Genomic DNA, 14,704 nt, shown 5'->3' on the forward strand with positions numbered 1-14,704 from the left:
AATAGTCAGATTGTGAATATGTGTTGTTTGAATGAAAAGAACATGGAGGTGTTAGGCAGAGAAGCAAGAAGACGTCAGGGTACGAGTACGGGGAAGTGGACAGCGCCGGGGCGAAGTCTCCGCCTGGAATCTCCCATCGAAAAAAATACAGCTGCCTTACAACGTCACTCACCACCAAAGCCATGAAAAGAGTTGTTCTCACAGCCAATAAAGGCTCCCGGCCACACGGCTCGATCTGTCAATTATGTCAATTCTCAACTTCGGCACCCCGTCGTGGTCTCCCTATCGCGCGTTTACCCAGCACTCGACCTACGGCCTCCAATCTCCGTTTACAACCCTCAAAGCGAACTGATAGATTGGTATTGGGTTCTCCTTTGCTTATTTCCCACCGATATGCGTCCGCTACAACTACGAAGATAAGCCCGGAAGCTGAAATCAAAGAGATTGCGCGGGATGCGTCTGCCGTGCATCAATCGAACGCGGTGGCCTCCAATGAAGTGGTAGTAGAATTGCTGCAAAGATGCCAGCGGGTCGCCGAATCCCTTGTCTCTCGAGAACGGGATCAAAGCGAGGGACCGTCAAAGGGCGAGAGCAGCGCGATCTCTTCTTTACTGGATCTAGAGGAGAAGCAAACTGGCGCGAAGAACAAAGGCAAATCACAGTCCTCACAACACCCAGACCCACGACTGGCAGATTCAGTCTCAGATATTGCCATTGCACTTTTGAAGGACGAAAAGGTCTTCATTTCGCCTGAAGCCCTGGCCTCCTGTACCGAGACCCTGACTATGCTGCGACGGGCCGAGCACTTCCCCGAGATCTTCCACCTTTTCGCCTACAAGCCTGTCCCAGAGGAAGGCAGCTCTCCAGTGAAGTTGCTGAAGGCCAATCCCAAGAGTATCAACAGCGCCGTTCCGGCGGAGTTGGCTAACAAGGCTCTTGGGGTCGCCATTGCACAGAAGAATCTCTCGCTCGTGCTAGCCATCATCGACAACACTTTCTGCGCCCCCGCTTTCCACCGCGCGAAGATCTTCAAGAAAGCCGGCGTCCCTCTAGTCGGTCTTGCAGCTGCCCCGGCTGCTTGTTATGCTCTCGCATCATGGGCGGCAACATTCCAGAACACAATGGACCCCAACGTAGCGACTGGTGTTGCGTTCGCCGCTACGCTAGCTTATGTCGGCGGTACAGCCTCCATGGGTATCTTGGCTATTACCACTGCTAACGATCAGATGGAGCGTGTGGTCTGGATTCCTGGTATCCCTTTACGGCAACGGTGGTTACGCGAGGAAGAGCGCGCTGCCATGGATAGAGTTGCCTGCGCGTGGGGTTTTAAGGATCCTTATATGAGAGGCGAGGAGGTTGGCGAAGAGTGGGCAAGTCTTCGTGAGTTCATTGGCATGCGGGGCATGATTCTGGATAAGACCGAACTGATGGCAGGCATGGAGTAACTTGATTCCCTGCATGTGTATTATAAGTCTCTTGTTTCACACATAATGAGCAATGTAAAATATACAACTATTCAAGATTTATCTACAGCTACATTGTACCAAAGATAAAATTACGATGTTGAGATAGCAAATTGAGACCGATCATGAGCTTCATATTTTTGTTTTCAGTCGTGAGACTACATAAACCCAGTTCTCAGGCCCAAACTAGAATACACCGGCGCAGTTAAGCGACAGATAATCTAGTAGACACGGTGGGGAGGAGACATGGAAGCCTTGATGACAAGGCTGCCAACGTTCTGCCAGCCCTTCTTGAGGAGGGAGACAAGGTAGTTGATGGCGAGCATGAGGTTGGCAACAAGGGCCTCCTTCTCCATCTCGACGTGACCGATGGCAACACCGAGGCACAGAACCTTCTTGAGCTGGAACTTGATGGTGGACTTGACGTCGGTGACCTTGGCGGCCATGTCCTCAGCGTGGGAAACGGGGGTAGGGAACTTTCCGGCCTTGGAGAGACCGGGACCGAGGAGACGGGGAATCTGCTTGATCAAACCCTCGGAGGCAAGGAAGGCATCGTACTTGCGAGCAAGCTTCTTGATGAGCTTCTTGTTCTTGTTGAGCTTCTTGAGATCGTCAACGGACATGGCATCGATGCTGTGGTGCTTAGCACGGTCAAGATCGTGCTGGTCACCAAGAATACTGTAAATTTCGTCTGTTAGCTTTCATGTTCATCATTTGATATGCAGACATCCTTCGCGGCTGAGCATCGTGGACGGATGTAGAAACTTTGCGCGCGGCGGATTGTCGAGGGGAAACGCACCAGATGGCCATGTTGGGGCGGGGGACGGTAGGCAGCTTGATGGTGCCAGAGAAACGCTTATCACGCTGGGGATCGTAGTTCTTCAGGCCGATCTGAAGCTCAACGGTCTCGTTGAAGTTACGCTTCTTCTCATTGAGAGAGTAGTTGAGAAGGTTCTCGACATTCTGGCGCACTCCGGCTGTGAGAGACAAGAGCAGTTAGTGGTAAGATCATCTAGGTGAGAGTATGAGGTGCAACGAACCGACTGTGATCTTGGACATGATTGCTACAGTCTTCCAAAAGAAGTTGAAATTCTTATGGTATGGCTCTGCGCTGAATGCTTGAGAAAAGAAAATGTCGAGGGCCGTGAATTTCTCCGCTTGTGGGTGTGGACTAGCGCTAGTCTGGATTAGGATTAGCGGTGCCCTAAATTTTTTTTGCCAACTAGATTGTGGCCTGAGGCATCAACGTGAACAATCCTCCCAAGTCTCGGAAAGACGTACGCTGTATGTCGTATGACCGAGGATAATGTTTATCATTGCTATAAGATTATTCTTAACTAAATAAATCTCATTACGGCTGTCAAAAAGAACCTCATAGCGTAACATTTCGCACTGTCGTCTCGTTGACGGTTCAATACGTCCACGGATACTTCACCCTCACTCTAATTCCAGTTGCTCATAGAAAGTATCGCATTAAGCAACCGTCGTTCTCGGCTTGGGTAACGATATCAGTAAACCTGACACTTCTCACTGTCGCTCAACCGCGTCAACATTGCTACTGCTTCAAGTGACGGCCGAACCTTGCCTATTACGCTTTTCCCGTTACTACATTTGGCAAAATGCTTGTCATCACCATCAGAAGGAATGATTTCAATGGATGAAAACGGTGCTTGCGAGCTAATAGAGCATCGATTATGATTGTTTAGACACGCACGAAACGAAAAGTATACGAAGGGATCTGGACGGATACCAAATTGGTGATTTCCCCTAGGAATAGGAATCAAGATGATAAATCATAAGTATATAGACTGCAACGTACTTATATTTCATTGAAAGCTACCTTGATTTGTGTACGTTCATTGCAGGACGTACATAAGAAGCATCGACCAGATCGCCCCGCCACATGGCCGACCCGCTTATATTGTATCGATCATTCATTTGTTATGCATCCTATGTATGTCATTCATGAAAGTAAATTTATCATTTCATAATATTATGGTGGAGAGATGGTCCGAATTTTGATGTCATGTCTCCTTGGGTGCATTGTTTTGCGCACCTGGGCATATCTCCAAGGATCTACTCAGCCACAAGCACGAGTCCGTATAAACCATGTGCATAATAGTCCAGCTGAGCTGAATAAAGTCATTGTCACAGGCTAGGGTACATTGCATTAATTATTGAATCCATATATACTCACGTAGAAAGATCTTCAGGTTATTGTTGTTGACACCTTCTGACTACGACATAATATATATCGAACCGTCCCGATGACCGACAAACATACAAGCTTTTCCTAAGTAGACGGGTATACAGCAGCCCACGAGATGTTCGCATAGGGATCTATTTTAGGACATATTTCGACAGGTGAAACGAACCCGCCATGGTCTGCGGGGGCTGCAGATGATCGCAGCGCTTAAATGTGACTGGCGGCAGTGTCAGCCTCAGATGACTGGTCACCCTCTGCCTGGGGGCTGCCTTGTTCAATTTAATTGAGATCGCACCCCGAGATTAAAATATTTAAACTTGACTTTCTGCTTATTTTCCCATCATATGCTCCGGGTTTACGTTCGGTTATAAGGCTGTTTAGTTGTTTATATGAACCTTGACACCTGATACCCCCTCCTGGCTTGACAGCTGATCATCCGATTATTGGCTATTGATTTACAGAACTTTCCTCCAAACCCAGTGTCTAGCAAAGTGTGCTTTGCTTCATCATGTCTTATACAACAGATTCGCACGAGTCAACTGCGCCACAGGATTACTACTCAAGCCTAGACGACGAGGGCTCACTTGTGGGAAAGTTCGAGAGTATCGACGATGAGGCGCAGTTTCGCACTGCTATGTGCCGCCTAAAGGATCCTCTCACTCAGAATTTTGTGCTTGATTTCGGGAACGAAGAGGCATGGTGTGCATCTGATTTGCGCACTGATGAACTGAAACTATTGCTGAGCAAGCCGGTAAGTTTTGTTTCTATATCATTCAACTAGGTTGATTGTTGCATCTATCCAATATCAAAGGTCTGACATCGTACAGAGGGACAAGTGTTTCGGTACACGGTGGATGTAAGAACCAAGCTCCCAAATTTAGTTGAGTGTATACTGACATCGCATAGTAATATATGGGCACCAGAGGAGCAGAAGGAAAGCATAAGGGTAGGATTTTCAATTTCACTTATATTTGCGCAGTAATGACTGACTATGCATTTCTAGGCAATTACCAAGCACTATGGAGTGTCTGAACGACTGCAGGGGATGATGTGCACGGAGCCAGTGCATCCTACACCAAAACCTACACCATTACCAACCAAAAGGTCTTCGCAAGCGCCCGGTGTTGTGCCATCATTCGTACACGAAGTGGACGACCCGGAGAATGCACTCAAGCATCTCGCCGATCCAGATAAATCCCGGGAGTCGGCGTCATTCCAGAATCTCACCTTTTCACAGGTCACAGATCAAATCTGGCACTTCTCTTCTGTGGATCATGGTCCTCAATGTAAGTATATCATATCAAACTTGAGTCAGCAAAACGTTAAACAATCCATCAGATACATGTATCGGATATAATACGTTGTTTGTAATTCCCACACTATCGCAGCCAAATGAAAAAGATCTCCCAGATGGAAAACGGCTTTGGACCTGGCTGATCCAGTGTCATGACGGTATGAGCTGCATAGCGACACCCCATTTCTCAGGCTTGGAGTGCAGCTGCTGACTTGTTTGCAGGCACAATAATCTCAATCCAAGAGAACCCGTTCCCTAGACGAAATGCAGTGCCGATAGATGAAGCCAAGGCAGTCCTCGACATCGTGCGCAGAAATGTCCGCTTTATTTTCGCTGGTGTCTCCCGACAGCACTTTGCCATGTCTGAGAGCGAGTCGTTAATCACCATCCGGGTGCGACATTTCAGTGACCTCGGACCGGATCAAGCCAATATCAAGCAGGAGGATGGACCGAGTTTGCTCTTCTATTATATCTTCGATGACTGGGTGTCAAGTTATGGACTTATCGCAAAGCGAGAACACAAATATGGTGTTGCGTTGGACAAATTGGTTAGTGTCGTCCTTGTAGCACGTTTTGTTCATCTGTTCTGACGATGGCTAACTCCGCATAGAGAGGCCAAATGCTCGATCGTCCGATAGTGGATTTGGTGAATGAGTTGCACTGGCTGGGCCGACGACTCGCGGTTCTCAAACGATTGTATCAGAGCTATGAGCTTATCATGCGGCGACTCTTGCAACGACAACGGATGCTCCGCGATGAAGCGCGTTCGGCCCAGCCAGCCCCAATCACGTATGGAGCCACATTTGGCGATATGGAGGTTTTGGATATGCGCCAGTCGAGCGTTGTGAGCAATACCACTTATCATAACCCTAATGAGAAATCGGTCGGGGTGCAGCTGAGCTCGACGGCTGTGGCGCGCTTCGAACGGTTGGTTGATCGTATTAATTTGTATTGTTTGAGCGAGATTGAGAACTGTCTCAATGAGAAAGAGTCCTTGACGTTCCTGGTAGGTATTTTCCCGGCCTTTCTTCGGAGAACTTTGCTGACGTGACCTAGAATTTCAACTTGATTGCACTCAAGGACTCGCAGGCTGTTGAGAAGCTCACTCGGATCACTATCCTGCTGGCTAAGGCGACGATTTTGTTCTTGCCGGTTAGCTTGATGAGTGCATACTTCTCGACAGAACTGATTGGCGTGAAGAATGGGTACACAAAGACCGATTATTGGGTCAGTTTCGCAGTTATCTTTGTCGCATCCATCTTGCTTTTGACCGTTTTCGGTTATGCCAGCGATACGATGGAAGGTAAGACAATTTATCGGTCCATGATACGAACGTTCTTCCGGAACTCTCGTGAGAAAATATCGCGACGTCGACAATAAGAGAAATTGCTATGGGGAAATGTGGACCAAAGAGAAAAAGGGTTCCAGAGGGATTACGCACGATAAGTGTCCCAGGTCCTATCAGACACTGTGGGACCTGGGTCTAAGCCTGGGGCGACCTTTGGTATTTCACTTACGGGACCAACACGGTGTCCTCTTCCACCAAATACACAGCTGTATACTTCTTATAGTTCATATAGGCAGAACTATTATAGTCAGACCATATATATGTGAAAGATCTGTAGAATCATAAGTTGTTTCTTTTACAATCTCTCAGCCTCATTTTTATAACGGTGTTGCGTGCTCTTGAGTAAACAGGTGACGAAGACTACGCCCACCGCCAACGGACGTATTTCTGCGTATTCAAAACAAAAACGAAACCAAATTTCCCCTTCTGACTTCTCTCATATTCCCCTGAACTTGCATCTCATTACTTCTTAAACCAACTTATACCTTTTTCTGCCGGTAAGTGGTTGATCCGGTGTCTAACTGGTTGCCCAGACTTGCCCCCCCCTGGATCTCTGACCGACAAGTCCACAACACGTTTTCCAACCCCTCCGCTTTTCCCCTTTCACCATCCCCTCGATATCTCTCTGACCTATCCACCCCTCCCAGGATCCGAGGGTTTTCTCGCTACCGACAATATGGGTATTACTTTCTCGCGGTTGTTTGACCGACTATGGGGCCGCAAGGAGATGCGCATCCTGATGGTCGGTCTTGATGCCGCTGGTAAGACCACCATCCTGTACAAGCTGAAGCTCGGTGAAATCGTCACCACCATTCCCACGATTGGTTAGTCCCGCCTCCCCGAACCCCATCTATTGGCGACACCGTGATGCGCTCTTCGCAATCTCATAAGCCGTGGTGGAAAATGTTGCCTTTCGGAAACTGACTCCTGCAGGATTCAACGTCGAGACGGTCGAATACAAGAACATTCAGTTCACCGTGTGGGATGTCGGTGGTCAGGATAAGATTCGTCCTCTGTGGCGCCACTACTTCCAGAACACCCAGGGTATCATCTTCGTGGTTGACAGCAACGATCGCGATCGTATCGTTGAGGCCCGTGAGGAGTTGCAGCGCATGTTGAACGAGGATGAGCTCCGCGATGCTATGCTCCTGGTGTTCGCCAACAAGCAGGATCTGCCGGTAAGGACTTTTTTTTTTCTGGAATCGAGAATGGTATTTACTAGGAAATGTCATGCTGACCTCCCCCTCTTTTGTCTAGAACGCCATGAGCCCCGCCGAGATCACGCAGCAGCTTGGTCTTCAGAGCCTGACCCGTCGTGCTTGGGTAAGTGACATATCCTTGTATGTGTTTTACAGGTTCACTAACCGATCTAGTTCATCCAATCTACCTGCGCCACCACTGGTGACGGTTTGTACGAAGGTCTGGAGTGGCTCGCCGATGCGCTCCGGAAAACCAACCGCGATTAAGGTCTATAATGCGAATTCGAATCGGACGTGTAGCTGGGTGAAGGAGAATACCGAAATCTACAAATGATGGATTGATGATGACGATGGCGGGGAGTTCTTTGGCCACACATGACATTGATCTCTGCAAGGAAAGGGGTTCTGCAACTGGTTCGCTACTTCTTTTGATGTTCTCTCTTCAAACGGCTCTTTTTCCTCTACGCTATGCTATTAGCCTCATTTGTTTTTCTTCTCTTTGGCATCGCCACTCCCAAAATTGCTTCTCTGCCTTGGAACTCCCAGAGATCTGTATAACTCAATTGTAAAATCTCGGAATCTCAAATTGAAAAAGGAGAGAACGAGAAAGGAACAAATGAGCAGAAATTCGAACTTTCTATCTGTTTTCCGTCTGTTTTCCTCCGCATTAGGAGACCTGTAGGGCTGAGTCGGGTTGAGTAGATTTCAGTCCGGTTGACAATCACGTGATTCTATACAGCATTTTGGCAGCCATTCCGAGGTTGTTTTTATTTAGTTATGCACAGGGTTGAAGCTTATATTTTGCCGCATATCTAACTAAACACTTTGGGATTATGTGTAGGATGATCTACATAATTAGGGCTAATACGGTCTCACATAGAGTGTCCTAGATCTATAGGATGAAACACATATGACAACCACATATTCCCGAGGAGTAGGTCACACCAATTTAACTAACATTATTGATTTGTTCATACAGCTCGCCGATATCTTTATTAACTACATGAACGAACACCATAAACATACACAGCTCGGACTGCCAAAATCATGTTGCCGCGCTGATCGACTATAAACCCTCCGTGTCTGCAGGTTCCTGGTATGGCCAGAGTTTCGTGAATAATTCTCTCCCTTCATAATCTTTGGTCAATCCGATGAAGATCTCTTAGAATTTCCGGCTGTTCTTCTGGGCTGTATCATAGTCTTTGGGCTCGATCATGCCATCCACCGGGAGCAGGGCTTCATCTCGAAACAATGTCAGTAATTTCCGGACACCATTGATATTCTCCTCTTCCATAGAATGCAGCTCAACATCCTCTATGGTGAGCTTTATCGGACATGGTATATCTGGGACAAGCTCTTCCCAGTCGGCGAAGAGCGACATAAGTGATTTGCGGAGAAAAAATAGATCGCGATTTTTCCACACTCCCGTGACGTGGGTTTCGGATGATAGGGATCCTATTATCTTCGAGGGCAAACCAGTAACGAGGCGATTGTTTGTACACCTGGGCCTCGTAGTACTTGTGATTGATCTGACTCTCTAGATCATTGTCAACTTCCTGAAGAGGTCCACGGTGGGTACACATCCTTGGAACATTGGCATGACAGAACAATGGTACAACACATGCCGATTGCTAATCCACGATACATGTGATTTGAAGGGCCCCTCAATCGACGATGATGTTGTCCAGATGAAGATCGGGGCGCATTAGAACGTCGCTGGACTCTGCTTTGTTGGCAGATCGAGGAATAAGACAAGGAGCAACTTTCATATATTTGGTCAAAAGATCAAGACCATCCTGGGGATATTCCTGGGTTTTGAGTGACCGATAATATTTCATTCAAGGAGTTGCATGTGATGTCACAGAAGCAACCTCGTTGCGTCCCAATGAGTGAGTGTAGTCACTAAGATCCTTCTCTGTATTTAGAAAGACAGTTAGAGGCTTTTGTACTAACCTGTCGACTCTCTTGATTTACAGAGACCACGATCCAAATTTATGTACTTCCTTACCCCATTCCATAGTTCGCCGGTAGCGAGAGGTTCCATGGCAAACATATCGGAGATGGGCCCGGCGTTGGGATTTGGGAGCTTTGCCAAAACCTCGCAACCGTTATCCATTGTCAGAATGAATGCCTTGTTATGTAGGCCATCTGCACCTTTTGTGACTTTGCTACCTGCGAATATTATCATAATAATTGCAAGTGCCCCGGGACAGCAGCGTACAAGATTGAGCTTCCTCGCAAACATCGACGGCAACCTGAATCAGTTGCTCTAGGTCAAACTCCATGTAACGCTTAGTGAGTCCTTTTTCGTCGTTAAACCTTGGATTTCGAGTCAAGTCAAAATCATCTTTCGAACTGAAATGAGATGTGTAGCTCACAGCTACCGGTCACTGGTGTATCGGTGCAGATATTCCTCGGAAACCAGTCATCTAGAGAGAAAGACTCAGCTATTTAGCGCACTTGAATGGAATAATGGTGCATTCAGAATAATGAGTACCTTTGCCGTTCTGTGTTTTAGCGTAGAGCTCAGGAGAGCGAGATACACAGTGTCTGCCTTGATGAGACGTCGAGTAGAAGCTCACATTCCGAAGTCGACAGCAAGGAACGTGTATGCTTTTCCAAGTCCACGAGATTCTAGAAAATGGCATCACGTAAAATAAGAGACATTTATGGATGAAAGTCTGATGGAAGTAAAGTCAGAGTCCGTGCTGACATCTACCAGTCCTTTCCTAATAAGGTTATACATGGACAAGATGCTCAGTTTATACCTCTTTTTCCATCCAAGAGAAGAGAGTAAAAGACATACAAAAAGGCATCTAGAAACAATACCTAAGAAGGCTACCAAAAATTCCACCAAAAAGACCACTAAAAAGACACTATTCTTGTCTTTAATACCCTGGAGGGTTAAACTTTGGACTCACAACCTTATTTTGACTGTTTATATACTTCCTTCACTCACCTTCTGTTCATCCCATCACTGAGCTTCTACTCATTCATACTTTCTGTCCATCACTATCATTAAGCTTCTCCAACCAAATCTATTCGTTGCAATCAGCACTTCACTTCCATCAAGGAGCCGTGTTTGCTGCTCTGCGCGGAGTCAAAACCCCCTTTGCCTTCACAGTGGAGGTGGACTCCTATGAGTCCAAAATCAGTCACTACGACTTTGAGCCCGAACCCGTTTTGCACGAGATTGTCACCCTCGCAAATCAGCTGTCCAAGGTATCCAAAACCGAACTCACACTTCACCAAGAAGTCGCACTTGAGAACCATTTTCTTCACTCCCTCGCATGGATGGTGTACGGCTCAAATATGATCGAGAAAGCTGGCAGTAGAGTAGAAATCACCCCGAACTCTGTTTTGCGATCTTCCGTGGCCAAGCGATTCCCGAGAAGATCGAAGAGCAGGACCAAGAATACTTGCTCCTCAAAGAGAGTCTGATCCGCCAAAACCTCCCTACAAACACCTCAGCTATCTTGCACAGTCGACAAGAAGTTGTGCAACATGCCAAAGCTGCAGCATTTATGATCGACCAGTTGTGCACCCGTGGCCAAGACCTCAGCGAATAAATCCTCCTCGAAGCCCACCGAATTCTGACTTGCAAAGTTGACGCCGAAACTACCCCGTGGATGACATACAGTGGCGTCTACCGATCACCAGAAGTTAGTGCGGACCTGCATACATTTCCTTATCCTTCCCTTGTTCCATTCAAAATAAAGTCCATGTTCCACGAGCTCAAGTGCGACCTGAAAAAAGCCACAACAACTGGGATAATTGACCCTTGGCTTCGAAGTATACACATATCCTCGTCAACATCCATCCGTTCGTTGATGGCAACGGCCGAATGTGCCGATTGATTCTCAACTTGATGTGGCTGAAGTTTGGGACATTCGTCGCTTGTATTGGGGTAGATGGAGCTGACCGATCGATGTACGAGGAGATTGCCGTCAACGGAGGAGCTCTGGAAGATATGTATGGAGACGTCGAGGAAGAGGAAAAGCCCAATTTGTACAAAGAATTGGCCATTTATGTCCTGGCTCATGTGAATGAGGGCTTGAGCGGTTTGATCAGTGCCGTGCAGCGAATTTTACATAGGGAATGGATATTTTCCATATTGCAAAAGAGACCAGTATAGACCTATAAAAAGGCCAGACCTAGAAAATAAAATAAAATTAAAACAAACAAGAATCTCCGCTGGGGCTTGGACCAGTCCAGTCCATTTGAGGATGCAACTGCGTAATCCCTTTCTTGGACTGCGCCAACAGTCTTGGCACCAAATACCGGCACTTTGGCCTTGTTTATTCTTTGTTTTGCATGTTATTATTGTCTTTTTAGGCTGTTTTTGATATTCTGACAGTTTTAATATCTGTTTACCTCTTTTTTTTTTACCTCTTTTAAGTGCCACAAGCTCAAGCCCCCCATTGCCTGGCCGACGATCAACACACAGTCGCGTGCCTCTCCCTTCCTGCAACAACCACCCCTGATTTGGGCAATTATTTGGCCAATTTTTCTATTACACTTTATTGAATAGATGTGTGGTTGATTGATTTTGGAAACCCCCAATCATTCAATGTTGATATCTTGTCTGGCATCATGACCGTCCAGGCGAGGAGGCACTCCGCAGCTTACAAGTCCCCGTCACCTTATAATTCACGAGATACAGACGTTGAAAAACAACCTGCCACCGGCCGTCACATATACCACCACCACCAAAGCGATGACCCCGATTCCGATGACGAGTCGCTGGACGATAACAATGTCGCGGAGTCCTACCCGCTACCCCTCGTAGCTGGCGGCAGTCTTCGCCGCCCCCAAGCTAGCGTTGGCTTTCGCGTGCCCCAACGGATCATGCGCTGGCTCTGCTTCGCCCTTTTCGCTACCCTCGTCCTCTTCATCTTCACCCTCTTCCGCTTTACAATCTCCGGCTCCGCTCCAGCAGTCGTAGCCGATCTGCCCAAAGTCGGCGGCACCCCGAAGCCACCACAATGGGAGAGCTTCCCGTTCCTCAATCGCTACGAGGGCGGTATTTCTTCCTTGGTTCCACGCCCTGATAATGTCCCCGAATACCCCGGTGATGGCTCCGAGGACATGGGTATGGGGATGGAACAAAGCGACGAGAAGAAGGAACCGGAGCAGGACGCCAAGAAGGTGTCCAAGAGGGATTTGGCCCCAAACATGTTGAGCAATGTGTTCAATCCTTATCCTGACTATCGGTCGCCGGAATACATTGGGAAACACGGCGAGAAGCGCGAGTGCTTCCTCAATGCCGAAAACACGCTACGGGTTCCATCTATCCAAAGTTACCCCGGAGTCCCCAAGGGCTTCCCGGACCCAGCACTAGGCTCGAATACGATGTTGGGTATTCGGGACGACATGTGCTTCGATCGATTTGGCCGATTAGGCCCATACGGACTGGGATACGGGGCCAAGAAGGGCGGCACAGGCGCGGGCATGGAGGGCCATCGTGATGGTGCCGACCGTGTGTGGGAGGATGTCCCGCCAGTGGATTTCCGACAGGTGGATTGGGCTGCTGCGCAACACCGCTGTCACGCGGCCAACCGCCATCGCTTCAATGAGCTACCGGAGCCGCGTCTCAACCGCTTTGTTTCTATGCCTATTGGTATTCCCAAGGTGGACATCCCGCCGCCTGCGGAAGATACCCGCAAGGAACCGCCCACGATTGGCTCTGAGCGTCTTCCGCGTACTGCAGTTGTTATCCGCACATGGCACGACTTCAACTACACCCCGGAGGACATTATGTATATGCGCTCTGTCATCTCAGAGCTCTCGCTGATGTCCGGCGGCGAGTATACTATTCACTTTTTGGTCCATGTCAAGGATACCAATTTGCAGATCTGGTCCGATGACGAGACATACCAGCGTGTGCTTGATGAGGCGCTGCCAGAGGAGTTCCGCGGCATGGGAACTCTCTGGTCCGAGCCGCAGATGGCCCTGATGTATCCGGGATTGGAGGAGACCATGACTCGCGGTTTGCCAATTCACGGTGTCTACCGAAGCACGTACATGCCCATGCAGTACTTCGCTTTCCAGCATCCTGAGTACGATTACTTCTGGAACTGGGAGATGGATGCGCGTTACACGGGCCACTGGTACCACCTCTTCGACAAGGTCGGCGAATGGGCGAAAAAGCAGCCGCGAAAGGGTCTCTGGGAACGTAACGCTCGCTTCTATGTTCCCTCCGTCCACGGTTCATGGGAAGACTTCCGGCAGATGGTCCGCGTGCAAACCGAGAGCGGTACTAACTCTGCTAACAACATGTGGAGCGCCGTCAACGGTGCGGGAGGCAACGCGCGGAGCTCAATGCACCAACAGGGCGACAAGTCCATCTGGGGCCCCGAGCGCCCCGACGAGCGGGACATCTTCGAGGTCGAGGGTGAGGGTATCCCACCCACAAGCATGGATAAGGACCAGTACCAATGGGGTGTGGGCGAGGACGCTGACCTAGTCGTTTTCAACCCGCTCTACGACCCCGAAGGCACGACCTGGCTGCTGCGCGACGACGTGACAGGCTACAACAGGGAGAAGGGCATGCCACCCCGGCGTACCGCAATCATCACCGCGTCGCGTATCTCCCGCAAACTGCTCACCACTATGCACCGCGAATGCAGTCTCAAGCGTCACAGCATGTTCTCGGAGATGTGGCCCGCGACGACCGCGCTGCACCACGGCTTCAAGGCTGTGTTCGTTCCGCACGCCGTCTACCTCGACCGCCGCTGGCCCACCCGCTACCTGGAATCAGTATTCAACGCTGGTCGCAATGGAGCTTCCGGTGGTGCTCGTACGTCCATCTTCGGCGATCGTGAACATAACTTCCGTGGTACGACCTGGTTCTACTCTGCGGGCTTCTCGCCGAACCTCTGGCGCCGCTGGCTTGGTCTCCGTGTCGATAATGACGGCGGTGAGCAGCGGGAACTGGCTGGCGAGGGCCGCATGTGTCTTCCTCCTATGCTACTACATCCCGTCAAAGAAGTCAATATGGTTATTGACGAGGGAGAGAAAGCAGAGGACCGCTGAAGAGAGAGAGGGATTCTTTACGGCTTCTCTCAGAATTGCTACAACACGCATGCAAGTCCTTTCGGCGTTTCTCCTTACACCTCTCTACCATCTTCAGGATTTCATGTACGCTTTTTGGGCAGATGCTTATTTGTCATTGGTTCTAATTACTGTATAATG

At 48.8% G+C, this 14,704-nt stretch overlaps 7 protein-coding genes across 7 annotated transcripts; 4 read left to right on the forward strand and 3 right to left on the reverse strand.

Moving 5' to 3' along the window:
* Positions 1-182: 182 nt before the first annotated feature.
* Positions 183-1,445, forward strand: N7447_003688 (uncharacterized protein; the record flags this gene model as incomplete). Its single annotated transcript, XM_057227963.1, has 1 exon — positions 183-1,445. One exon carries the CDS (start codon positions 183-185, stop codon positions 1,443-1,445), a length of 1,263 nt encoding a protein of 420 aa, XP_057087304.1.
* A 239-nt stretch (positions 1,446-1,684) lies between these two features.
* N7447_003689 (60S ribosomal uL1 domain-containing protein) lies at positions 1,685-2,780 on the reverse strand (the record flags this gene model as incomplete). The annotated part of the gene is made up of 4 exons (XM_057227964.1): positions 1,685-2,141; positions 2,263-2,440; positions 2,504-2,645; positions 2,745-2,780. The coding sequence occupies 4 exons, from the start codon at positions 2,778-2,780 to the stop codon at positions 1,685-1,687; spliced, it is 813 nt and encodes a 270-aa protein (XP_057087305.1).
* A 1,397-nt stretch (positions 2,781-4,177) lies between these two features.
* On the forward strand, positions 4,178-6,343 carry N7447_003690 (uncharacterized protein; the record flags this gene model as incomplete). Its single annotated transcript, XM_057227965.1, has 5 exons — positions 4,178-4,420; positions 4,673-4,955; positions 5,186-5,511; positions 5,574-5,969; positions 6,020-6,343. The coding sequence occupies 5 exons, from the start codon at positions 4,178-4,180 to the stop codon at positions 6,341-6,343; spliced, it is 1,572 nt and encodes a 523-aa protein (XP_057087306.1).
* Positions 6,344-6,987: 644 nt separating this feature from the next.
* On the forward strand, positions 6,988-7,777 carry arfA (putative ADP-ribosylation factor; the record flags this gene model as incomplete). The annotated part of the gene is made up of 4 exons (XM_057227966.1): positions 6,988-7,135; positions 7,245-7,489; positions 7,569-7,634; positions 7,685-7,777. 4 exons carry the CDS (start codon positions 6,988-6,990, stop codon positions 7,775-7,777), a joined length of 552 nt encoding a protein of 183 aa, XP_057087307.1.
* Positions 7,778-8,672: 895 nt separating this feature from the next.
* N7447_003692 (Aminoglycoside phosphotransferase) lies at positions 8,673-9,093 on the reverse strand (the record flags this gene model as incomplete). The annotated part of the gene is given in 2 exon segments (XM_057227967.1): positions 8,673-8,932; positions 8,943-9,093. The coding sequence occupies 2 exon segments, from the start codon at positions 9,091-9,093 to the stop codon at positions 8,673-8,675; spliced, it is 411 nt and encodes a 136-aa protein (XP_057087308.1).
* Positions 9,094-9,348: 255 nt separating this feature from the next.
* Positions 9,349-9,795, reverse strand: N7447_003693 (Aminoglycoside phosphotransferase; the record flags this gene model as incomplete). The annotated part of the gene is made up of 3 exons (XM_057227968.1): positions 9,349-9,425; positions 9,464-9,682; positions 9,732-9,795. 3 exons carry the CDS (start codon positions 9,793-9,795, stop codon positions 9,349-9,351), a joined length of 360 nt encoding a protein of 119 aa, XP_057087309.1.
* Positions 9,796-12,103: 2,308 nt separating this feature from the next.
* Positions 12,104-14,545, forward strand: N7447_003694 (DUF3405 domain-containing protein; the record flags this gene model as incomplete). The annotated part of the gene is made up of 1 exon (XM_057227969.1): positions 12,104-14,545. One exon carries the CDS (start codon positions 12,104-12,106, stop codon positions 14,543-14,545), a length of 2,442 nt encoding a protein of 813 aa, XP_057087310.1.
* Between the last annotated feature and the right edge of the window lie 159 nt (positions 14,546-14,704).

The sequence above is a fragment of the Penicillium robsamsonii genome, assembly GCF_028829455.1.
Source record: "Penicillium robsamsonii strain IBT 29466 chromosome Unknown utg000002l_segment0_segment0, whole genome shotgun sequence".
NCBI lineage: Eukaryota > Fungi > Ascomycota > Eurotiomycetes > Eurotiales > Aspergillaceae > Penicillium > Penicillium robsamsonii.